The following is a 26,491-nucleotide window of genomic DNA, read 5'->3' on the forward strand; positions in this document are numbered from 1 at the left end:
ACCGGTTCAAACTGGATCATTTCCAGTCTGAACTTTATCTTTTATTCAGACGTTTTCATTTGCATCGTCCTCAGATACCTTTGTGTCGTGTCTCCTCCTAACGTTGCTGAGCAGACCAGGAACTTAGTTTCTAATAAACACATGCAGGAGATAAAAGCTCAGAGACACGGCAACAATAGAACATAGAAGCAGTGAAAACTTCCTTTTTGGTAGAAAATATCTTTATTATTTATCCACAAAGGAAATAAATCTCCTCAAACGTGTTAGTTAGAATATTCATCTCATCTTTAGAAACATCTTTGTCTCAATAAGACGTCCCAGCTCATTTTAAACCCATAAAAACCAGTAAGAAGCTGTAAAATATTCTGTAATAAAGTCCAGAGGAAAGTCTAGATTACTGGTCTGATTCTGGAGGAAACACTTGTTCTGTTAAAACACATTTATTTTCAGACCTGGTCCAACACATTTAATGGCTGTATTTGGTTCAGCAGCATCCAAAGAACCTGCAGCAACAGGTCTGAGTCTGCAGCAGGACGACCGTCCGCTCAGTTATCGTTCCGCTCTGCTGCTTTAACGGATGATGTAATGATAATATTCTCATGTCTGTAGAGGAGGAGTGAAGCTGTGGTTCAGAAGGCTGCAGCAGGATCATCATCCTGTCATAGAAATCCTAAATCATCTGTTCTTTTCTGCAGTTTGAGCTTTTTTTTAACTCTGAATTTATTTTCACACGACAGGAAATAATAAAAACAAATATTAATAAACAATATTTACTCATTTATTCACACTGTTTATGGGAGACAAAGAAATGAAGCTTTGTTTGGTCTGATAACAGGATCATAGTCCGGTGTGTTGCAGCAGGGAAGCATGGAGCAGCTCCTCCAGGGCCGCTGTCCTGCAGGTTTGAGATGTTTCCTGCTGCAGCACCTGTATCACGTTAATGGCTCAACATGTTTGGGGACAACTAGACAATAAGCTGTTGAGGAGAGACGTTTAATCTGAATCCGGTGTGTTGGAGCAGCAAACATCTGGACCCTTGGACCTCAAGGTCCAGTGTTTGAGTCTTGTTTGAACCTAATATCTAAATTCAGATCAGGGTTCTGATGATCTGTGGTTAACAAGGTGAGGAAGAAGATGCTGTTGGTAAAACATTCATGGAAAGAATAAGAAAGAGGATTTAAGACACTTTGAACGTGGAATGGTTGTTGGTCTTTACTGGGATTTGCACCCACAACCATCTCCAGGGTTTCCAGAGATGGTCTGAAGAAGAGAAAACATCCAGAGCAGCAGTTGTCTGGACCAGGATGCAGCAGAAGACACACCGGGTTCCTCCTGCCAGCTAAGAACAGAAGAAAGTAAAACATTTGAATAATTTTCCATGAACTGAAGCAAATGAGCTGAAATGAAAATTCTCTTCATATCAGGGTGAACCGGTTCAAACTGGATCATTTCCAGTCTGAACTTTATCTTTTATTCAGACGTTTTCATTTGCATCGTCCTCAGATACCTTTGTGTCGTGTCTCCTCCTAACGTTGCTGAGCAGACCAGGAACTTAGTTTCTAATAAACACATGCAGGAGATAAAAGCTCAGAGACACGGCAACAATAGAACATAGAAGCAGTAAAAACTTCCTTTTTGGTAGAAAATGTCTTTATTATTTGTCCACAAAGGAAATAAATCTCATCAAACGTGTTAGTTAGAATATTCATCTCATCTTTAGAAACATCTTTGTCTCAATAAGACGTCCCAGCTCATTTTAAACCCATAAAAACCAGTAAGAAGCTGTAAAATATTCTGTAATAAAGTCCAGAGGAAAGTCTAGATTACTGGTCTGATTCTGGAGGAAACACTTGTTCTGTTAAAACACATTTATTTTCAGACCTGGTCCAACACATTCTGATGATACGGGGTTGGATCAGGGTTTTGATGGTGTGGGGTTGGATCAGGGTTTTGATAGTGTGGGGTTGGATCAGGGTTTTCATGGTGTGGGGTTGGATCAGGGTTCTCATGGTGTGGGGTTGGATCAGGGTTTTCATGGTGTGGGGTTGGATCAGGGTTCTCATGGTGTGGGGTTGGATCAGGGTTTTGATGGTGTGGGGTTGGATCAGGGTTCTCATGGTGTGGGGTTGGATCAGGGTTTTGATGGTGTGGGGTTGGATCAGGGTTCTCATGGTGTGGGGTTGGATCAGGGTTTTCATGGTGTGGGGTTGGATCAGGGTTTTCATGGTCTGGGGTTGGATCAGGGTTTTGATGGTGTGGGGTTGGATCAGGGTTTGATGGTCTGGGGTTGGATCAGGTTTTGATGGTCTGGGGTTCGATCAGGGTTTTCATGGTGTGGGCTTGGATCAGGGTTTTCATGGTGTGGGGTTGGATCAGGGTTTTCATGGTGTGGGGTTGGATCAGGGTTTTCATGGTCTGGGGTTGGATCAGGGTTTTCATGGTTTTCATGGTGTGGGGTTGGATCAGGGTTTTGATGGTCCTCACCGTCTCTAATAGGGAATGTTGTGGAATCTTAAAGGAAAACTGAATCCAGTCCTGATTCCCTGCTGTTAGTCTTTCGTTATCGTTGTATTGCAGAGTTTCCTTGTTCACATCTCATGTTTAGTCCTTTAGTTTTTGGCAAACCTGGTTTGGTTTGAGACATTTTCAGTGTTATGACCTCTTCCTGGGTTACAGCCAAAAGTCTGTTTACCAGCTGTAGCATAGTTAGCGTGGTTAGCAGGGTTAGCAGGGTTAGCATGGTTAGCATGGTTAGCGTGGTTAGCATGGTTAGCAGGGTTAGCGTGGTTAGCGTGATTAGCATGGTTAGCAGGGTTAGCGTGGTTAGCATGGTTAGCAGGGTTAGCGTGGTTAGCATGGTTAGCGTGGTTAGCATGGTTAGCGTGGTTAGCGTGGTTATCATGGTTAGCATGGTTAGCAGGGTTAGCAGGGTTAGCGTGGTTAGCATGATTATTATGGTTAGCAGGGTTAGCATGGTTAGCGTGGTTAGCAGGGTTAGCGTGGTTAGCGTGGTTAGCAGGGTTAGCATGGTTAGCAGGGTTAGCGTGGTTAGCGTGGTTAGCAGGGTTAGCGTGGTTAGCAGGGTTAGCGTGGTTAGCGTGGTTAGCATGGTTAGCGTGGTTCTTATGGACATCACAGCTCCTCAGCGACGTCTGTAGGCTGCAACAGAAAGCAGAGTTCATTCAGCTCTGATGGGATAACAACAGAGAACAAACACAACAGATCAGGACTAAACTCTAAACGATGATAAATCATAAATTAAACTCTGAGTCTCAGATGATGACAGCTAAGCTAGCAGGTGACACCAAAGATTAGTTGGGATTTAATTATTGCGTTAAGTAATCTCAGGATGTCTTGACTAAAGCACAGCGACATTAGCCTGCTATCTTCTTTTACTCAGAGGATAACAGGACATAAATTGGGCTCAGTTGGTATTAGAGCGCCCTCTGCTGGATTACAAGTCAAACTACTTCTCTCAGGTTATTGATGTTCAGTTTCCTCATGTTTGATCAAATGTTCAGACTTTATAGAGACATTTACTGCCTCAGAGATCAGTGTTTTAATAGTACTGATAGGAAATAAACTATAAAAATTCTAACAACAGAAAGCTGGATTTAAACAAATAATCTGTAGCCTGCACGTTACTGAGCACTTTTCCTTTTAGCGACCTGGTACCCTCTGACATTATATTTAAATAAACTACAGATGTGGCATCTTTAGGTTTTCCTTCCACAGCAAACACCTGCCAGACTAACAAGAGTTTCTGACTGAGAGGCTGCAAGTGTGATACGTTCACTGGACATTTAAAAAATTGGACTTTTGAGTTCCTCATCTGCTAAAAATGATCTGGTTGGGTCCACCAGCCAATCACAGTGCTTGGATGAATGTAGTGATGTTTTATTAATTAAGGGAAATTATGAAAATGAAACTTTAGTAAATCTTAAGATTAAATGTTTTGTAAATGTTTAACATCTTGTTAACATCAGTTGTTTCATTAAACAGATTGTTTTGACTTCTTTTGGTTTATTCCTTAAAAAAATGAAAGTAATCTGTAGTTAATTTTAAAAGCAGAGGTACGGTTGCATTCAGACGTTCTGCTGCTCTGAAATTTTTAAGATAAAAAAATCCCATTTAAAGTCAAATCTGGGACTCACCTGAACCTGCAGGTATCTCTTAGCTGTGTTTTCTGACCTGCTGCTGTCCTGCAGACAACATGTCCTGTAGACAACATGAAGGAGGGTTCCTGGTTTAATAAGTTCATTCAGATTCACCCAGTCTCAAATGAAGAACTAACAATTAATAAATAAAAATAATAATAAAATTTAAAAACAATACAGTCTAGAAGGCTGATCTAGAAAGATTTTTTATTCACTCATTTCATTTATTATGATTATTATTATTATTAGATCAGCACTAATATTATTATTGCAACAATTACTATTTGATAACTATTTATTAACTACAGGTGAAAAAATAGAATATTGCACAACACTTAATTTATTTTTAGTAATTCAACTTAAAAAGATAAAAACTTAAAAATGTTATATAGACTAATTACATGCAAAGTGAGATATATCAGTTTGTTATGATTGTGATGATTTTGGCTTACAGCTTATGAAAACCCAAAAATCAACATTACTTAGTTAATTAGTTCATTTCCTCCCACAACCTTCACTAACACAGCACAGGGTTTAAACTTCAGCTATGCAGGGGCGGGTCTAGAAAAGTTCTGATGGGGGGCCAGGAGCACTGACCAGGAAAAACATGTGAAACAAGCAGCCAGTGATGTGTTGGCTGCATCTACCCCCACCAGGAAAGCATGTGGGTAGATGATGCAGTCCTTTTTATGCTCCACCGGTCTCTTTCCTTCTTGGGCGGAGCGGGGGGTTATGTGAGGCTGATGTTCTTTGACTTTACGAGCGCCTTTAATACCATCCAGCCCCAGTTACTGAGGGGAAAGCTTGAGAGGGTGGGGATGGATCCATTTTTGTCAGCTGGATCCATAACTATCTCACTCAGAGGTTACAGTATGTTCAGCTGGAAAAGTGTTTCACAGACTTCGGTGAGTAACACTGGGCCACCGGAGAGGCCTGTTCCATCACCCTCTCTCTACACACTTTACATACAGATCTGCAGCGTGCCGCGTTCAGAAGTACTCCGATGACACCACTATTGTAGCATGTATGAAGAGTGGGGATGAGGGCGAGTGCAGGGATCTCATTGCTGGATTCACCACCTGGAGCAGGGACAATGGTCTGATTCTTAATACATCAAAGACCAAGGAAATGATTATTGACTTTGGCAGGAAGCCCTCTCACCAACCTGTCACCATCAACGGGGAGAACACTGAGGTGGTCGGCACATACAAGTATCTGGGTGTACGCCTCGATCACAAGCTGGACTGGTTGGTAAAGGCATGTGTCGTGTATAAGGAGGGACAGAGCAGGCTGTTCTTCTTGAGGAGGATCAGGGCTTTTGACGTGAGCAGTGAAACGTTGCTGATTTTCTATCAGTCTGTTGTGGCGAGTGCTGTTTTCTTTGGGGTTGTCTGTTGGGGCGGCAGTATGACCACGAGGGAACCGGCTGGACAAGCTGACTAAGAAATGTGTGTCTGTGATGGGGAGGAAAGTGGACTCTGTGGGAGCTGTGTTGGAGAGGAGGACGACGCTCTAATGCAGGGCATCCTAAGCAACTCCAAACACCCACTGCATGATCAGCGGCGTAACCGTAGCAACAGGCTCCTCTCGCTGCGCTGCAGAGCAGAAAGGGTTTAAAAAGTCGTTCATCCTTTCAGCTATTAGGCTGTTCAACAGATTTTATCTCTGTATTTTACTTTTCTATTCTTAATTATATGTGTGCTTGGTTGTGTGATTGTGTTTGCTGCAGGACACCAGAATGTCTCCTTTGGGGATTAATAAAGTTTTTATCTATTTGTCTGTCTATCTATTTTTAGGACTTTTATCACGGCTGCACAAACACACTTCAATGATAAAAGGAAAAAGCTGTTTTCATCTAGATCAGAAGTTTTATCAAAGTTTCTTCATCAGTGTCGGATGTTTAACTTCAGTCGTCACATCTGCTGCTTTTAGGACAGAATTTATCACCATGGAGACGGTTGGTGAGATGCTGACATTTGAATTCTGAATTATAATCTAGAACACGGTAGCGATGATATAGAACAACAAACAGAAGTACGTTACATGCTACATTTACTGACCCTTGGACACCTGACGTTTACCCAAGAGAAGCTCAGTTAACGGGAAATATTTGCAGCATCGACTCGTTCTGGTGCAGAATCGTCCACGTCCGCATCACGTCGTAGAAACGATTAAATTCAACACTCCTAATAATAACACGCATCATAAAATGTTCCAGATTTTCACTGTTTTGATGTCAGGAAGAAATTTTCAGGTTTAATAATTTATATAAATACAGTGAAAACTGGCAGCTGTTCTGATTTTGAAGTGTTTGTTCCCATTAGGAAGTTTTATGGTGTCTGGGCTTGTTGTGGGAGGAAGTCACCTTTTAATGATGTTGGACGTCACAATGAAAAATATGACGGTGAGCACAGTGAACACAACCAGACTGACGATCGTCTTCACGCCCGTTTTTACTCCTGTAAAGAAAATCAGACTTTCTGAAACAGAATCTATAACAGTAAATACTGCCAGTATTCAGCCATGATAATATTTGATTACAGATAAACAGATATGAGATGACATCCCATGCTGATTTTACATGATCATTTCCACTCAAAAGAACATATGAAAGTAAAAAGTTATATTTTGTAAACTTTAAAGAATATGGAGCTTGTTGTTTTGCATCATCTACCAGAAAGTTGGAAGAAAGAAAAGGTTACATAATAAAAAATAAAACAAAATCTATAATACAACACAATTCTGGAAATTAGGAGGAATCTCTGTGTGCATGGGACTAGGCTAAAAGTCTAAACAGGATGCTGATAGCCTTCTACATTAAGAACAGGCTGGAAAAGTACCTGGTACAAACCAGAAACACCTGGAGGAGCATTTGACAACTAACCAGGTTACCTGGCAACAGGTCAGTAACATGACTGGTATAAAAGGAGCATTTCAGAGAGGCAGAGTCTCTCAGATGGAAAGATGGACAGAGCTTCACCAATCTGAGACACACTGGATCTAAAACTGTGGAATAATTTCAGAAAAATGTTCCTCAAACTTTGAAGATTCACCATTCACAGTGTAGAATATCATCAGAAGGTTCAGAGAATCAGGAGGAATCTCTGTGTGCATGGGACAAGGCTGGATGCTGATGATTGGCTGCATTAAAAGCAGACATGATTCTCTACTGGAAGGCAAGGCAAGGCACATTTATTTGAATTGCACATTTCATGTACAAGACAATTCAAAGCGCTTCACACAAAACATAAAAACATTAAAGCAGAGTGAAGAAAAATAAATACAAGTGTATTAGAAAAGCAAAGATTAAAAAAGATAAAATTACATAAAAAAGAAAAAAAGCTCAGATAAAGAGAAAAAGTAAAGATTCCAGTTTAAAGAACCAGATCCAGATCTGGACTGTAAATAAAAACTAGTCCAGCAGCAGAGAACAGGTGGGTCTTTAACCTGGATCTAAATAAACTGAGTGTTTCAGCTGATCTGAGGCTTTCTGGGAGTTTGTTCCAGACATGTGGAGCATAGAAGCTGAATGCAGCTTCTCCATGTCTGGTTCTGACTCTGGGAACTGATAAGAAACTGGAACCAGATGACCTGAGGGTTCTGGTAGGTTCATACTGGGTCAAGAGGTCTCTGATGTATGTTGGTCCTAAACCATTCAGATCTTTCTAGACCAGCAGCAGAACTGAGGGCTGGGCGCCCTCCCTTTAGCTGCTCTGGTGGGGGATTTATGGGGGACAGCAACATATTGGCATGGGGGGGGGGGTAGATCTGAGTCCGGCATGGACCTGGTCCATCATCTCTTTAGTGAATTTCAGATGGGGGGCGACGATGACCTGTTTGGGGTTTGGTGGGGTGAAGGATCATGGTCCTGGTTTTTGGTGCTGTTGAGGGGATTGGGGGCAAATAAAGATCCATCCTCTTGCCTCCGCTGATGTCTCTGTTTGTCGAGGCAGAGTGGAAGCAGATGCAGCTCCTCCTCTGGGTTTTGTTTGGTCTATCTTATGAGATGACTCCTCTCGGATCTCAGTCTTGGTACTAAATACAGAGGGATGACGCAGGAAGTGGAAAAAGTTGGAGGTGAAATTTCACCCCTGACTTGCTCAAATTTAATCCATTTATCTTAAAAAGATGTCTGTGGGGGTTTTCAAGATGGCGGCATGAGGGAAGGTCGTGTTCGGGAGTGCTGGTGCGCTTACACGTTGATTTGTTCACTTAACCCTGCGGAAGCAGTACTTAAGCCCTTTTCATGGTCTGGTGACCTAACATGAGCATTGACAGTTACTTTTTGAAACAGTCTGGGGACATGCCACGCAAGAAAACGCAAGCTGGAAATGAACTGGAGCACACCGAGCCGACAGGCAATGCTTGCTCTGCAGCTAGCCCGATAGCTAACGTTAGCGTAGATGCTAACTTAACGGCACTTCGTGAAGCCGTAGGGGAAATAACGGCCAACATCTCCAGAGTTATCGACGAAAAGCTAAGCCCATTGTCAGAGCTTCTGAAAATACATCGAGAGGAGCTCGACAACCATGATAAGCGTCTGACTGAGGCTGAACAGAGGATTTCGACGCTGGAAGATGCCACTAGCCCGGTCGAGGGGAAAGTGAAAACACTAGAGAAGATGGTGTGTGAGCTGAGTCAACGAGCTGACGACCTGGAAAACGGGACGACGTAAAAATGTCCGCATAGTTGGGCTTCCAGAAGAGGCTGAGGGAAAAGACCCGACTCAGTTCTTCGAGACCTGGTTTCCACAAGTTCTCCACATCGAAACGAGGACGGGTCGGGTGAAGCTGGAAAGAGCACACCGGTCGCTGGCCCCAAAGCCCCCTTCCACCCAGAGACCGCGGCCCGTGATAGTCAGGTTCCATAACTATCAGGACAAACAGCGTGTTATGAACGCGGCGTGGGAGATGGGACGGAAGAACAAAACACTGAAACATGGAGATGCAACGGTCATGATATTCCAAGACTTTTCTGCGTCCGTACTGCGTAGAAGAAAGGGATACGATGCCGTGAAAAGACAGCTAAGAGCGCTCGGCGCGGACTACCGCTACGTCTACCCTGCATCACTGAGAGTCACCTGTCGCGGATCCACAAAGATATTCCACGAGCCAGCCGCTGTCGAGAAATACATCCTCCACCTGAGGGGAGGACCCCCCTCCCCGTGATGACGGGTGAGCATAGACTTGTAAGCTTCTTTATAAGTGAGTCTGTCGGACTTCTGTCACTCAGTTGGGCAGCGGATGCGTTACATTGCGACTGGTGCAATGAAAAGGTTAGCTTCGTAGGTTCAATATACGCAGTGCCTCCCGTGCTCTCAGAAAGATATCTTTCTTTTGTTGCTAGAGAACCCGCTCACTTGAGCTCCCTACTTTAGGAAGCATATAGTGTTTACGTTCCAGGCCAGCGTTGGCCAAGATGTGTCACAGATGCATGGTTTTTTGTTATAATTGTTATAGTGTGATGTTTTGGTTCTATTTGGCTCAATCTGTTAGTTTTCTTTACAGGCTATACATGTTCAGGCTTCACTTTATTTTGTGTTGAGTAACTATGTCAGCTTTAAAGCTATGTACCTGGAATGTGAATGGTGTTCATACCCCTGTTAAACGGAAAATGATTCTAACCTACCTAAAAAAGGAATGTGTTGATGTTGCGCTGTTGCAAGAAACCCATCTGAACGACAGTGAACATTTGAAGTTGCAGCAGGGAGGCTTTGGACAGGTTTTTTTTTCCTCCTTTTCTTCAAGGAGTAGAGGGGTGGCAATTTTAATCCAGAAAAATTTACCATTTAAATTACTAAATTGCATAAAAGACACAACAGGTTGTTGTGTGATTGTCAGGGGCACACTCTACGGAGAAGAAATTGTTATTATGAATATCTACAACCCACCAGGGTACCCAAGCGAGTTATTGACCACTTCCTTCTCTAAAGTGAAAGACCTTAATGTTAGAAACACGCTCATTGGAGGAGATTTTAATTGTCATTTAAATCCCATCATGGATAAATCCCCTCCTGGAAAATTATCTCCCTCACATCAAGCTAAAATTGTTTCAGCACTTTGTGAGGACCTGGATTACGTAGATGTTTGGAGAGCCCAGCACATGGCTGATAAAGAATTTACCTTTTTTTCTAATGTTCACAAGTCCTGTACCAGGATTGATTATTTCTTCCTTCCAAAAATTATGTTGTCATCAGTTATATCCTGCTCTATAGGGAATATAGTAATTTCTGACCACGCTGCTGTATTCATGCAGTATAATTTAGGCTACTCAGCAAACCAAACTAAATACTGGAGGTTTAACTCTTCAATCCTGACAGACCAGAAATTCATATCCTACTTTAGAGAGGAATTCCAGTCCTTCCTGTACATTAACTCAGCCTCTACTAATGACCCCTCATTGCTGTGGGAAACATCAAAAGCTTTTTCACGGGGTCTTATTATGTCTTACATGTCCACCAAAAGGCGAAGACAAAATGAACAAAGACAAATCTTAGAATCTAAACTTAAATGTCTGGAAAAAGAATATATTAAAAACCCATCTGCTCAGAGGCTTAAAGAAATCTCTGCACTTAGATCTGCCTTGAACTTACTATTGACAAAAAATGCAGAAGGTAAAATCAGGCTTGCCAAACAAAAAATGTATGAACATGGAGATAAGGCAGGAAGATATTTATCACATTTGACAAAGAAAAAAACAGAGTCTCGAATCATCTCTTCAATTAAGGACAGTTCAGGTAAACAGGCTTTTGACACCATAACGATTAACAATATATTTAAAACTTTCTATGAAAATTTATATAAATCTGAATTAGAAGCTGATGAAACTAGAAAAATGGATGATTTTTTCTCCTCTCTTAACTTTCCCAGTTTGTCTGCGGATCAGAAAACATCTCTCCAAGTTCCAATAACCAAGAAAGAAGTCTTTGATGCTATTAAAGGATTACAATCTGGAAAAGGCCCTGGACCGGATGGGTTCAGTAGCGAATTTTACAAGGAACTTCATGATTTACTGATTGACCCTCTTTTGGATATGTTTAACGACTCCTTTAAGAGGGGCACTTTACCGCGGTCCCTTAGAGAAGCACACATCTCCCTAATCCTGAAAAAAAGGCAAAGCCCCGGAAGACTGTGCATCGTACAGGCCCATTTCTCTATTAAATGTAGACCTGAAACTCCTCTCGAAAATTTTGGCAACAAGACTGGAAAAAGTACTTCCTACTCTAATAAACAATGATCAAACCGGATTCATTAAAGGCCGCCATTCATACAATAATGTGCGCAGATTACTTAATACAATCCAAGCCTTCCAACAGCAGTCTCTGGATGGTCTGGTGCTCTCTGTAGATGCTGAAAAGGCATTTGACCGTGTGGAAATGCCATACCTGTTCTATACATTGCATAAATTTGACCTGGGTGAAAAATTTATAAACTGGATAAAACTTCTTTATACAAATCCCCTCTCGGCAGTGCTTACCAATGGACGGTGCTCCCCTAATTTTGACATTCTCAGAGGCACAAGGCAGGGATGTCCCCTATCCCCTCTGCTTTTTGCCCTGGCTGTTGAGCCTCTTGCTGAAGCGATTAGGTCAAATGTAAATATACATGGTCTTGCCAGCGGATCACGACAACACAAGATCACCTTGTACGCTGACGATGTCCTGATTGTTCTGACTGAACCTGAGATATCTATCCCAGCTCTTATTGACACCATCAATAAATTTGGGATTTTTTCTGGCTATAAAATTAATTTTAATAAATCGGAAGTGATGCCACTGGGTAGTCTGAAACACATGCCTAAATCTCCGTCTCCTTTCCCTTTTAAATGGTCACCAGGAGGCTTTGTATATCTGGGGTTACATATTACACCGTCCTATGATCAATTATATAAAGCAAATTTCCCGCCCATATTTGAGCGTATAAGGCTGGATCTTGAGAGATGGAATTCTCTCCCAATTTCCTGGTTAGGTCGTGTTGCGCTGCTAAAAATGAGCATCCTTCCCAGGTTACTTTACCCAATACAAATGATCCCAGTTATGTTTGCCCATAAGACCATCAAACAGCTAAATAGCTGGTTTAGTTCTTTTATATGGTCCAAGAAAAAACCTCGCATTAAATTGGCTACACTATGCTTGCCCTCCTTGGAGGGTGGTGTTGATCTCCCAGACATTAGAAAGTTTCAGCTTGGTGCGCATCTGCGTACTATAGCTGACTGGATATGTAATAACCCTGCATCTCTCTGGTTGGATTTAGAAAGCTCAATGTCCAAATACCCTCTGTGTAACCTTCTGTTTATTAGAAAGAGTGCACACCTGAAGTCTGCATGTTCTAATCCAGTTACAACTAATACAGTAAAAGCATGGCAAGTCGTAAGGAAATTGGAAGGAAGATCACACTTCACCTCTGTCTTCACCCCAATATGCGACAATCCTGATTTCCCCCCTGGAATGATGGACAATAACTTCAGAATTTGGGCACATAAAGGGATATCCACATTACACAAACTCTTAGCAGATTCAACTGTGATGTCTTTTAGTCAGTTAAAAGGGAAATATGATGTTCAGCAACAGGATTTCTTTAGATATCTACAAGTAAGAAACTTCATCAAGAAAAATACTACAATTCTTAAATGTCAAGATGTTTCACGTGTCGAAAGACAGCTCTTTGTACAGAAATCTGCCGTGTCCATTAGCCTTTTCTATGACATCCTTAAGGAATATAAAACCACCGACACTCTCTCTCTGAGGAGCGTATGGGAAAAACAACTTAATGTTAAGGTGGCAGATGAAGACTGGGAGGATGCATGGAAGAATGCAAAGATGCTGAGTGTGTGCAGTCGAGTGAGAGCCCTGCAATTAAAGGTCCTACACAGAGCCCACATATCCCCCTCCCAACATCATAAATTCAATCCCAATTCATCCCCACTATGTCCCAAATGTAAAATAGAAATTGGTAGTCTTACACATTGCCTCTGGCAGTGTGGAAAAATACAGCAGTTTTGGTGGGTCGTTGGGCAGGAAATTAACAGGATTCTATCTTCTAATATAAGTAATAATCCCTTACACTTGCTAATTGGCGTCTCTGACTTATCTATCACCAATAAATGTAAAAGAAAGCTTCATCAAATACTTGCCTTCTGTGCTAGAAAATGCATTCTCTTGAACTGGACAACAGATAAGGTTCCCACTAGGGCTCAATGGCAAAGGGTGATACTTGACTATGTTGCTTTGGACTATCTGACATGTAAACTACATAGCAAAGAGGATGTTTTCCATAAAACATGGGAACCGTTTCTATGTAATATTGGTTTGAATATCTCTTCCATACTTCTAAGAGGGCTTGCATAGCAACTGTGGATGCCCTGCCTTGTAACACTTTACTGTTTGACACTTCTATTTTTTTTTTTTTTTTTTTTTTTTTAACCCATAAACCATCATCGGACCTTGCTAATGTGTCTTGTATAGTGGTGTATTTGATGTACCTTTTAATTTGCCTGTCCTATTAAGATAGGATGACCTCTGAATCTCTAGCCTGTATGGATTTCAATTTAGATATGTGAGCCAATCATATGTTCTGTGTTTTTTTTTTGTTTTTTTTTTTTTCTTCTCTCTTGTTGTGTGTGTTGTGAAAATTCAAAATTCAATAAACATATGTTATAAAAAAAAAGATGTCTGTGTTCCCAAAAGATGTAAGAATTATTAATAAAATGCAGTTTGTTTTGATCACATGCCGAAATAAGCCAATTATTTAGTGCCAGTAATCTACTGAATCTTTCCTCTTCTGATGGGGGGCACAGGTCCACTGATAAAAACAGCTCGCTGTGTTTAACAGTCCAGTAACGTCCTGCTTCAGAACCTCAGATTGTTGCTTGGACACATCATGTGACCCTGTATGTAGAACCATGGTTCTCACATCTGGGTGATCAACCACGGCTTCCAGAATTCTCTCCTGCAGGTCACTGATCATATCTTTAGGAAAGCAGAGGACTTTGGTGTTCTTTCCACACATCCACTGAACATCATTTACAGTAGAATCACCAATAATCAGAGTTTCAGGTCCAGCCTTTAGCTTTCCCCGTGGCCTTTTCCTTTCTGACCGGCTTTTAGTCCATCCAATGAAGATCCCGAGTCATCTGATAGTGGAGCAAATCTGTTCTGTAGTTCCACATTCAGGCGCTTTGGATGTTTGTTGTTAACCTTTCCAGTCTGGGGTGTCCAGTCCTGTTTCCTACCATGTAGAGGGTAAAAGTGGACCTTTGTTTTGTAGGGAGAGGAGGCCAGTCAGCCTCATCATAGACTTCAGCTGGCTGCACCCGGCCTGTGATACGTTGTCCTCCCTTTTCCAGAAGGCATGATTTACTTTTTGGCTTTGCACAAGTAGTCGTCTGTGGTGAAGGAAGGCATCTTGCTGCTTGTTAGCCTAGCGTTAGCACCTTTCCAGGCTACTTAACTTTACCTGAGTGCTACTTGCAGGCCTAGCTGTGTGTAGGCCACGGAGCGCTGCAGATAAAAGGGCTATGAAAAATGTTGTGGTTTCTGGTTAAAGTTCTTTAGTCCCAGCGACTTGTAGGTATACAGTAGTAGCGGTTTAAAAGTTCCCCTGTTTCCATGATGGGTCCTTGACTGGTTCTTGACTGGTCCTTGACTGGTCCTTGACTGATCCTTGGCCGATCCTTCACAGGTCTGTGGGGGTAATGTAATCCCCCGCAATGACGTCGTCAGCGAGGCTCTGCCCCTAAGCAGCCCAAGTAAAAAAACAGCTGCAATCCCTCTTTTGTCCACGGGGAGGAGCAGTGATTTGATCTTGCTGCTCTCTAAACAGTTTATAATGAGCTGTGTCGCTCATTTGTTGCATTTTTGCCAACATTTAAAAAATGATTTGATTTGAAAATGGCGTCAAATAAATGTATCAAAAAAGCCGACATGTGTAGCTAATGGTGTTATGAGGCAAAGCACAACCTCCTCAAGTCGGCTAAGTGGTGAATGTCACTAGCAGCGAGCTTTCTAAACATCCCGAGGAGCGCCGCCAGCGGTCATTTGACTGCAACGTAAGTTATTCACAGTGGGGGTTGATACAGCTGCTGCATAACTGAATATTGACAAAATCATAACGTAATATCGGCAGGTAAAAATAACATAATACTGATAATGTGTAAAGCAGGGATCACAAAAGTCCGGACCCAGCCCAACCTATATTCTGAATTAGGCCTCAAAGTGCTATTATCCTAAGTAGATAAGTAAATAAATGGTTTATACTGTGAAATGAAGTGTCCCTGGATTTTATTCATAGCGATCTAGTGATAAAACGTGATAAAACGTCATACAACTGTGTCTCAGCGGTGGGACAGCTGCCTGCCCGCTGTCTGAAGCAGGCACATGCGCAAAGGCTGGTAGGAACGACAGGAACCAGCAGCCTATCATCACACAGGGTTTGTGATCTTACAGCCAATCAGAAGCAGAGTAGGGCGGCCATTTATTACAACTCCATAGCCGTGATATACGACAGTTTGGCTGAGAAAGAGTCTCCCTGAGCGGCTCTGTGGAAGTTTAGACGTGCTAAACTGCTCGTAAATATTGATGTGTTTACTTTTCCAAACAAGTAAGCAGGTAAAACTATAGACAACAACTATATAATAAAAGTCCTAAAATACCAGGTTCAGCCGTTTAGTTTTTAATACACTATAAGCATGGTAGCGTGACTGGCGGTCATCAAAAGACCGCTGGCGACGCTTCCAGTGTTTAACACTAGAAAACCCAGAGATTTCTTATCCCTCTACCATGCCCAGAGTACAACCAAAAGGCTGCCCGGTTTGAAATTAACAATTCAATGGCCAACAATTAGCACCTTTACATTTGTAAACACAGCCATTACCTGCCCTTAGCTGTTCAAGCATACTCCTTGGGGGGAGGAGTGTGCTTGAAAAGAGCTAGGGACTGTGCTGTATAGTTTCACTCACCACAAACGGTATTTGTGCTTTTGACCATTTCTCACATTTTCATGTACCCTTTATTGAGCATTGGTCATGTGAGTTTTCATCGTCATCACACTATTGTACGCCCAGCTTGCTTTCAAGTGAGAGATTATCACGTTTCTGTTTCCACAAAGGCAAGAAGGAAAGCATAATCAAGTATTTCAAATGAGAGATAATTACATTCCTTTTGACCTGGGAACAGAAAAGCAAAATCAATTTAATGTTCCTCACTTCCTAATATGGTGCAACAAGGTTCACAGTCCTCAATGTTTTTAGTAAAAAAATTAAAAAATTAAAAAACACCTTACTAACAGGGTGGAATGGAACATAACAGAGTGGAACAGAATATAACAGGGTGGAAAATATTTGTTCCCAATTCCAAATAAAAACGCTTCAATGGCCAGATGATCAGCAATGAATAAAGATATTTCTACAGTGATCCAGATTTTTTGTTTGTTGTTTTTTTTGTTTTACATTTTAGATTTTGTAAGAGATGGGTGTGTTTTAACAACAGCAGTTTTATCCGTGACTTTAATCGATAATTATTATCATTATCCAGTGTATAAAAATGTTGGTGTAAAAACGCCAAAGATAGATAAGCATGATGCTGAACTTCGTGGTCTTAGCTCCTGGTTTGGTGTGTCTTGTTCTGTTTATTATCATTCTGAAAGGTATACCAAGTTATGCAGCCCACAACTTGAACAAAGGCTAAATTCCTCAACATTCGCACTTGCTCCATAAAATTACCATCTCCAAGGCTCCTCCACCACCACTTTGACTATGGATTGATAAGTAAATGAGCCGCAGTTTTGTAATTGTTGCATTGTCAAAACAGTTCTGTTAGTGTTGTCACACAAAATTCAGTAGACTAGTTGGTTCCTATGCAGTGAATTTACATGTTATTACAAAAATACACAATAATAAAATAGGCAAGTGGCAAGATTAGAATAATGTTATAAGTTCTGCGCAAAGACTCCTTTTTCATTTTCCAAAACAAAACTGACATAAACAATCTTGAAAAAAAATGTGCACGTAGGCTATGAGGAAAGAATGAATGCAATGAAGTAGGGACTGGTTGAATAAACACGGTTTAACTGGACGCCTAAGCGAGCGCGTTGCAGGATGGCTCCAGATTTTATTGTCAAATGGTTCCAGGTCAACCAAGTCCGAACTGCTTAGAGCAGAGTCCTGCAAGGTTCTGTTTTGCTACGCATACCTGCTCTAACCCGTTAGAATGACTCCCGAACCCGACTCGTCACCAATGTATTTATTCCATTTAAATCCGAACCAGACTGATGTTTAACCCGCGACCCGAGCCATTAACGCATCATTGCCATGCTGCACCGCTTCTTTTCCATTATTATAGCCTAAATCCGGCGGCAGAAAACTCTGCTGCGCAAATACCAGCGTAAAATAAACTTTCATATATTTTCTCTGTGTTGTTGTAGTATATTCAGATGATAAAACAACAATATAATAAAAAAGAAGACTTGGAAGGAGGAACAGCGGTGCAGTAGGCTATGGCACACGTTAACGTTAAAAAGCACACTGCTTGTTGTAAATACTTGGTTTATGCTTTAAGAGGTAAATATTTTGGTTAACATGTTGAAGAAATATCGTTGTTTCTTTTTTCATCTCTTGCTATGCTATTGAATTTGGCAACATTAACATGGAAATTCACTGCATTAGGACCGACTAGCCTACTGAATTTCTGGTAGCATGACAACACAAACTGGACTCGTTTGACCACTCTTACCCAATGTGCAACAATCACAAAACTGGGTCACTTGTTCAGCTGCCTCATTGCGGCTCATTTACGTATCAATTCACAGTCAAAGTGGTGGTGGAGGAGCCTAAGAGATGGTAATTTTCTGGAGCAAGTGCGAATGTTGAAGAAGGCGCATGTTCAAGTTGGGGGCTGCATACAGTACCTTTTGGAATGGTAATCAGAGCGTGTCGGGGAATAGCCCACCTGGAGGGGTGACGTAATCGGGATTCCCGGCGAGCAGGAAGTCGCAGCACAGCGAGTGTTGGATGTCCCCCCGCGATTAGACACATTGAAGTGGAAGAAATTATCTCCGATCCTGCGTGGGGCTTTTATCTGTTGCCCTGTCTTCTTATGGAGGTGAAATAAATAATATGAGAATAAAATAACCCTTCCTAGCTACCTCAAACACATTCTGTGTTGCTTGATCCAAATCTGATTTGTCTATGTTAATAATGCTAATATTAAAAGATTAATCAGTATGATAAATACATCCTATTGAGAATAGAGCTAGGGGCTGTGATCCAGTATTTGAAAGGTTTTATTAACCTACTAGCATTCATTTCTGAATAAAACAATTGGCAGCGCACAAGCATGTTACAATTTCACATTCCACGTCAAACGATGATTATGTATTAAGTTTTATGCATTTTTATGAATTGTGACTGGCCATCAGAGGTGCTTTGAGTGGCGCCTCTGCCGGTCAGTGTAAATTCAGATAAAATCTGACAGACTACGGGCGATGAGAAGTCTGTGAGAGAAGCGCCATCTTCTGGGTCTACCCTATATTACAAGGAATGGGTGGAGTTTGATTAAAACATCGACACTCCCAGGAGAAGGAGGGGGCCTCTCTGGCGGCTGGAAGTTGGAAGGCAGCTGGCTGGAACTGGAATGGAACTGGGCTGGTATTCGGCTGGCTTTCAGCTTGGATGGGAACTTTTAAACCGCTACTACTGTAAAAAAACTACTGTGGGTGGGTTTGTAGGTAAAAAAGAGGAAAAATCGGTATACAAATCAAGGAAAAAAGAGGAAGAATGCAGCAGAAGGGAGAGCAAAAGCAGGGAGAGTCTGTACAGCAGCAAAGCAGGAAGTGTACTGGAAACCACTGCATGGACTCAGGAAGACTTCCAGAAACCACTGTCTGTGAACACAGTTCACCCTGAAACCCACAAATGCAGGTTAAAGCTCCATCATGCAGAGAAGAAGCCAGATGTGAACAAGATCCAGAACTAGCTTCTTCCATCTTCTCTGGACCAAAGCTCATTTGAAACGGTCTGAGGCAAAGTGGAAACCTGGATGAAGATGTGAACTAGTTTGTGGAAAGCATGGACGGCGTGTCCTGCAGACTAAAGAGGAGAGGGAGCATCCAGCTTGTTATCAGTGGACAGGTGAAAAGCTGCATCTCTGATGGGATGGGGCTGCATTAGTGTCTATGGCGTGGGCAGCTTCCACATCTGTGAAGCTCCATCAATGCTGAAAAGTACATGGAGGTTTTAGAGCAACATCTGCTCCATCCAGACAACGTCTCTTTCAGGGAAGACCTTGCAGATTTCAGCAAGATGATGCTGAACCACATCCTGCATCCATCACAGCAGCATGGCTTCACAGGAGAAGAGTCCGGCTGCTGAACTGGCCTGCCTGCAGTCCAGACCTTTCACCAGTACACAACATCTGGAGCATCATGGAAGCAGAAATCCAGCAACCAAGGTCCAGGACTGTAGAGCAGCTAGAATCCTGCATCAGACCAGAATGGGACGACATTCCTCTCCTAAAACTCCAGCAACTGGTCTCCTCACTTCCCAGATGTTTCCAGACACGTTAGAAGAAGAGATGCTACACCATGCTGAACACCACCCTGGAACTACTTTTTACACCGTGCTGAACACCACCCTGGAACTACTTTTTACACCATGCTGAACATCACCCTGGAACTACTTTTTGCAACATGATGAACACCACCCTGGAACTACTTTTTACACCATGCTGAACACCACCCTGGAACTACTTTTTACACCATGCTGAACATCACCCTGGAACTACTTTTTACACCATGCTGAACATCACCCTGGAACTACTTTTTGCACCATGATGAACACCACCCTGGAACTACTTTTTACACCGTGCTGAACACCACCCTGGAACTACTTTTTACACCATGCTGAACATCACCCTGGAACTACTTTTCACACCATGCTGAACACCACCCTGGAACTACTTTTTACACCGTGCTGAACACCACCCTGGAACTACTTTTTACACCGTGCTGAACATCACCCTGGAACTACTTTTCACACCGTGCTGAACACCACCCTGGAACTACTTTTTACACCGTGCTGAACACCACCCTGGAACTACTTTTTACACCATGCTGAACATCACCCTGGAACTACTTTTCACACCATGCTGAACACCACCCTGGAACTACTTTTTACACCGTGCTGAACACCACCCTGGAACTACTTTTTACACCGTGCTGAACATCACCCTGGAACTACTTTTCACACCATGCTGAACACCACCCTGGAACTACTTTTTCCACCGTGCTGAACATCACCCTGGAACTACTTTTCCCACCGTGCTGAACATCACCCTGGAACTACTTTTTACACCATGCTGAACAACACCACCCTGGAACTGCTTTTTACACCGTGCTGAACACCACCCTGGAACTACTTTTTACACCGTGCTGAACACCACCCTGGAACTACTTTTTACACCATGATGAACATCACCCTGGAACTACTTTTTACACCGTGCTGAACACCACCCTGGAACTGCTTTTTACACCATGCTGAACATCACCCTGGAACTACTTTTTACACCATGCTGAACGTCACCCTGGAACTACTTTTTACACCATGCTGAACACCACCCTGGAACTACTTTTTACACCATGCTTAACACCACCCTGGAACTATTTTTTACACCGTGCTGAACACCACCCTGGAACTGCTTTTTACACCATGCTGAACGTCACCCTGGAACTACTTTTTACACCATGCTGAACATCACCCTGGAACTACTTTTTACACTGTGCTGAACACCACCCTGGAACTACTTTTTACACCGTGCTGAACACCACCCTGGAACTACTTTTTACATCGTGCTGAACACCACCCTGGAACTACTTTTTACACCGTGCTGAACACCACCCTGGAACTACTTTTTACACCGTGCTTAACACCACCGTGGAACTACTTTTTACACCGTGCTGAACACCACCCTGGAACTACTTTTTACACCGTGCTGAACACCACCCTGGAACTGCTTTTTACACCGTGCTGAACACCACCCTGGAACTACTTTTTACACCATGATGAACACCACCCTGGAACTACTTTTTACACCGTGCTGAACACCACCCTGGAACTGCTTTTTACACCATGCTGAACGTCACCCTGGAACTACTTTTTACACCATGCTGAACATCACCCTGGAACTACTTTTTACACCATGCTGAACGTCACCCTGGAACTACTTTTTACACCATGCTGAACACCACCCTGGAACTACTTTTTACACCGTGCTGAACATCACCCTGGAACTACTTTTTACACCGTGCTGAACATCACCCTGGAACTACTTTTTACACCGTGCTGAACATCACCCTGGAACTACTTTTTACACCGTGCTGAACATCACCCTGGAACTACTTTTTACACCATGCTGAACGTCACCCTGGAACTACTTTTTACACCGTGCTGAACATCACCCTGGATCTACTTTTTACACCATGCTGAACATCACCCTGGATCTACTTTTTACACCATGCTGAACGTCACCCTGGAACTAATTTTTACACCGTGCTGAACATCACCCTGGATCTACTTTTTACACCATGCTGAACATCACCCTGGATCTACTTTTTACACCATGCTGAACATCACCCTGGAACTACTTTTTTCCAGACGTGTTGCTGCATCAGATTCACTATCAGCTCATATTTCATCATCAGATGGTGAAATGTCTCAGTTTCATCGCCTGACATGTTGTTTAACTTCTACTGGGAATAAAATATGAGTTGGTGAGATTTGGAAATCATTGCATTTCTGTTTTATTTACATTTTACACGGAGACTTTTAGTTTACGTTCGACAGTTCTGATGACTAAAGCCTGAAAAAATGTGAAACCCTGGAGGTGAAGTGATGCTGAACTCGTCTTTTACTGTCTCCAGAGCTGCTCTTTGTCCATGTGAGAAAAGCAGCTTGTGCTGACATGAGCATGAAGTGATACTCTGAGGACGAGCAGTGGGCATCATGCTGCCATAAGACAGAAAACAGCCTGACCTCGTACAGTTTAACAGGAAACTTTACAGGAAAATGTTTAGACCAACCTTCCTCTGCAGCCTCCACCTGCAGGCTGTACGGTTTAGAGAGGGTCTTCTTGTAGGTCCCCAGACCACATGAGTAGTTCCCAGAATGCCCTTCAGCCAGAGGGCCGAGCTGGAGGGTGGAGCCAGTCTCTGAGAGGGCGTGGCCATCTCTGAACCAGGCGATGTTTAGTTGGTGGGTGGTGCAGGCTGAAGAGGTGCACTGCAGGGAGACTGTTTCACCACGTCTGAACTGTCCGTCATCTCTGGAGCTTTTTATTGACATTTTTTCTCCATCTAAAATAAAAATAAACATTTGTTTTATTTAAGCTCGTTGATGTTGATGATTAATATTAAGAATGTCAAAAATAACGTGTTAAGAGGCAAAATGGAACCTAATGAGCAGGGATGCAAACAAAAGCTTTCCCTGCAGTTTTATCTCGTTGCTTTTGTTTATGGTTCAGCTGAGAAGGAGGAAACCAGCAGTTCATGGTTCACACCGGCACATATTTACCCCAAAGTGTTTTAGCAGTCTGTCAATCAGACCCAACATCACCTGAAGCTGAAGACTGAAAGCTGTTGATGACAGCAGCAGCTCAGTAATGTAGAAAAGTGAATAAAATCTATTTAACCAGCTGGTGTTTACTTTGGGTGATGCTGCTGTAGGACTTTCATCACTACTGGACAAACACTCACACTTCAATGATAAAAGGAAAAACTGTTTTTATCCAGATCACCAGTTTTATCAGAGTTTCTTCATCAGTTTAACGTCAGTCATCACATCTGCTGCTTTTATGTGAGATATCATCACCATGGTAAATTATCACATTTACTGATGCTTGGACATCTGATGTTGACCCAAGTGAAGGTCAGTTAACTTTAAATAACCATAAGCTTCAGCTCTTTCCGTTGATACAGTAGAAACGAGCGTATTTCAGGCACAGTCATCAGATTTTAGGATGTGTGTCATTCTTACCAACAACTCTGATGGACACTCCTGTTCGGTTGGTAAAATGTCCAGCAGGATTATCTGCTTCCATTTTGAAGCGAAAGGTTTCATTATCCTTCATCTGGATGTCTCTGATCTGTAAAGTACAGTTTCCCTTCATGTCTCCCAGGTACTGATAGCGAGGGTCGTTCTTTGTAGAGTTGCTGTCATACACAGAATGGGGTTGGAGGTTGTGGCAGATCTCATGTTTCACACACCAGCCGACTCTGATGATCCTCAGAGGAACCTCTCTTCCATTCTGAATGAAAGACTTCAGAGGTGTGAAGGTGCAGGGGAGGGTGACGGTCGACCCTCTTACAGCACAGGTTCTTATAAAAGGATGAATCACTGATGGAACTTCAGCACCTGGAAACACAGCAGTTATTACTGAGAACAGATTCATTATTTATAACTCGTGAGCACTAAGAAAATGATTAACAGTAGATCAGAAACTCATGTTTGAAAACTTCTTGGTAGGAAATTACAGCAGATTATAGAGCTAAAAGATGAACTGGGAGGTTTTACATATGGACAAAATAAGCATGTGGTATTTTGTTTAAAACATCTTTTGACTCATTTTACATGAAGAAGATTTTCACATCTGTGCCTCGACCACCTGCCGCTCCCTTCCCACCCAAAAATCTTCTAGACTGAGTAGAAAAATAACCGAGATGAAGGTTGTGACGTACCTGCTACTGTCAGGAGTGCCAGTAGAGCCCAGAAAGTCTTTTTGTCCCACCAGGCCATCTTTAGGTTTAACTATTTTATTCTGTAAACATAAAGACTGTCAAACCGATTTAGACTGTTTAACACTTCTTCACTTATTTCTTAACTTCCTCTTCAAATTTCAGGAAGTACGTATTTCCTCAGCCTTCTATCAGAAGGAGGAGGACATCTTTAGGTTTAACTATTTTATTCTGTAAACATAAAGACTGTCAAACCGAATTAGACTGCTTAACACTTCTTCACTTATTTCTTAACTTCCTCTTCAAATTTCAGGAAGTACGTATTTCCTCAGCCTTCTATCAGAAGGAGGAGGACATCTTTAGGTTTAATGCTGTCTGCTCAGAAAGACACAAATGAGTTAAGAAAGAAGAGATGAAATTATTTTTATATCTGGTAGAATTTTTATCTTCTCTGTTTTTATCACCTCTAATGAGATTAGGACATATAAATAACAGAGGAAGTGGTATCATGTGACATCATATCAGCATTATTGCACAGTTGACGTCTTCTGACGGGAAATCGAGGATGTTGATTCATGTGGTGGTTTGTTGTGTTTACTTTGAGACTGTTGGTGCAACTAGCTATTCAACTCCAACTGATGCAATGAGCAGCTTCTCATTTCTAAACAACCACAAACACGCATCTGTGTTGGTGGAGAAGATGTTAGTCTGTTTAAGACGGGTCAGATCGTCGGCATCAAGCAGAGAAAACATCTCAGGAGAAGCAGAAACTAGAACTGGGTCCAGAACTGTCCAACACATCATTAAAAACTGGAAGGATGGTGGGAACCATCGTCTTCCAGGAAGAAACGTGGTCAGAAAAACTTCCTGAATGATGGTGATTAATTAAAGGTTTGGTGAAACCAGATGGAAGAAAAACAGCAGTAGAGCTCAGGACCATGTTTAATAGTGAAAGTTGGAACTTTTCCACATGAACGATGTGAAGGAACTCAAGGGACTGAACAGCTGTGGAGCCAGAAGAAAACCACGAACCAGTGAAGCTAACCGGAGAAAAAGGCTTCAGGTTGCTAGGGAGCATAAAGACTGGACTCTGGAGCCATGGAAGAAGGTCATGTGGTCTGATGAGTCCAGATCTACCCTGGTCCAGAGTGATGGAGCATCAGGGTAAGAAGAGAGGAGGATGAAGGGATGCAGGATCATGTCTAGAGCTACTGTACAAGCCTGTGGGGGAAGTCTATGTTCTGGGGTTGCTGCAGTGGGTCAGGTCTAGGTTCAGGTCTAGGTTCAGCAACGTTATGTGTCCAAAGAATGAGATCAGCTGACTCCTGAATATCCTGAATGAGCAGGTTATTCCAGCTTCCCTGAGGACACGGTACCAGGATTCATGGGGCTCAGACTGTGAAAGAGTGGTTCATGGAACAGGAGACATCGTTTCCACACATGGATCTCCACCAGAGTCCAGGGCGTTAACCTGCAAAATAGGACCATGGCCCTCGTTTATCAAACTGTGCGTAGTCAAGCAAACTACAGATGGCATCTGCGGCGCAAGAAGGAAATCCTGCGCATTTCAACTTTCAGATTTATTAAAGCGTGCGCACACACGCCCCCTGCCTGTTTCCATTTATTAATCAGAATCAACTCTAAAGGTGAGGGAACACCTTGCCCCGCCCACATGGTGGCTATAAATGGTCAGGTGGATACCTGTAAAAAATATTCATCACATCATTTGCATGATGGCTCAGGAGGGAAAGGAGTTAAGAAGTGGAATTTTTCGAGTTGTGAGACAGATCCTGATGAACCACGTTGGAAAACAAAAAAGTGTTTAACCTGTTAACGGACCCACCGGTGGGTCCAACAGGTGTAAACACAAGTTCATGTGTGTAAAAAAGTTACTTTAGTGATGTTAGGATATTTTATTTATAATGTGTCTTAAAGAAGAATACCTAATGCCACTAAATCAACTCTTCAAGTGCATTTAGTCAACAAAGAATTTGTTTAACAACAACTTTAAAATACGTATGCCACTAACAACAGCGCCACTATAACCAGTAACACCCGAAACAAAATGCAACACAACGCGTGATCCGTTCACTCCACCCAAACTTATTTGGTATCAAATGAAACTAGAGAAGCTGCACTTTCATATGATACCAAGCATATAAAGATATTTGCCAAGCACCTCACGTCAGTCTCAAAACAAACACAAAGCTAACCGTTGCATATCACAGCAGCCTTAACAGACAGCATGTTTATCACCAAATACACCAAATCCCAAAGATATTCTCACAAACAGCCGCATGTTTTATTTCCTTACCTTTTTGTGGTCATTTTCAGTCTATCCACATTGTTCTTTAACCTAAACCCACAGCGTAGTAATCCATAATGGTGAAACTGTGCCATGCTCTAACATGTCATATGCTCCCATTCACAGCCATTTTGTTGTCTTGTTGTGGGTGTTGGTAGTGTAAGTAAAGTTTGGTCGAATTCTACATCTTACAAGCTTTCCAACGATATCTTACCCTTGAACGTCACTTTATCTGTCAGGTATAAATACGTGCGCGTAAACAAAGGAGCATCGTTGCCATTTTGCTGCAGTTACGCACGTGGAAAGAGCGG

The 26,491-nt window shown here is 42.3% G+C and overlaps 1 protein-coding gene across 2 annotated transcripts; it reads right to left on the minus strand.

Moving 5' to 3' along the window:
* Positions 1 to 494: 494 nt before the first annotated feature.
* LOC121640941 lies at positions 495 to 24,000 on the minus strand. 2 transcript variants are annotated; one of them, XR_006010624.1, is made up of 8 exons: positions 23,879 to 24,000; positions 23,178 to 23,555; positions 22,226 to 22,498; positions 6,523 to 6,616; positions 4,155 to 4,218; positions 2,485 to 3,159; positions 1,508 to 1,559; positions 495 to 1,339 (listed from the first exon to the last, which is right to left on the minus strand). XR_006010624.1 is itself a non-coding variant. In XM_041986756.1 (6 exons), the coding sequence occupies exons 1-6, from the start codon at positions 23,934 to 23,936 to the stop codon at positions 3,133 to 3,135; spliced, it is 894 nt and encodes a 297-aa protein (XP_041842690.1). In that variant the 5' UTR covers positions 23,937 to 24,000; the 3' UTR covers positions 2,185 to 3,132. The 2 variants fall into 2 exon arrangements, 1 of the variants encoding a protein (XP_041842690.1); XM_041986756.1 differs by lacking the exons at positions 495 to 1,339; positions 1,508 to 1,559 and having other exon boundaries at positions 2,185 to 3,159.
* Between the last annotated feature and the right edge of the window lie 2,491 nt (positions 24,001 to 26,491).

The sequence above is a fragment of the Melanotaenia boesemani genome, chromosome 6 (genome assembly GCF_017639745.1).
Source record: "Melanotaenia boesemani isolate fMelBoe1 chromosome 6, fMelBoe1.pri, whole genome shotgun sequence".
Lineage (NCBI taxonomy): Eukaryota > Metazoa > Chordata > Actinopteri > Atheriniformes > Melanotaeniidae > Melanotaenia > Melanotaenia boesemani.

Coding starts and splice junctions, on each gene's coding strand:
- LOC121640941 (XM_041986756.1), bottom strand. CDS start 23,936: ATGGCCTGGTGGGACAAAAAGACTTTCTGGGCTCTACTGGCACTCCTG. Junction 6,617..22,225: donor GGTGGAGGCTGCAGAGGAAG/GTTGGTCTAAAC, acceptor TTTTCTTTACAG/GAGTAAAAACGGGCGTGAAG. Junction 4,219..6,522: donor ACGTCCAACATCATTAAAAG/GTGACTTCCTCC, acceptor TGTTGTCTACAG/GACATGTTGTCTGCAGGACA.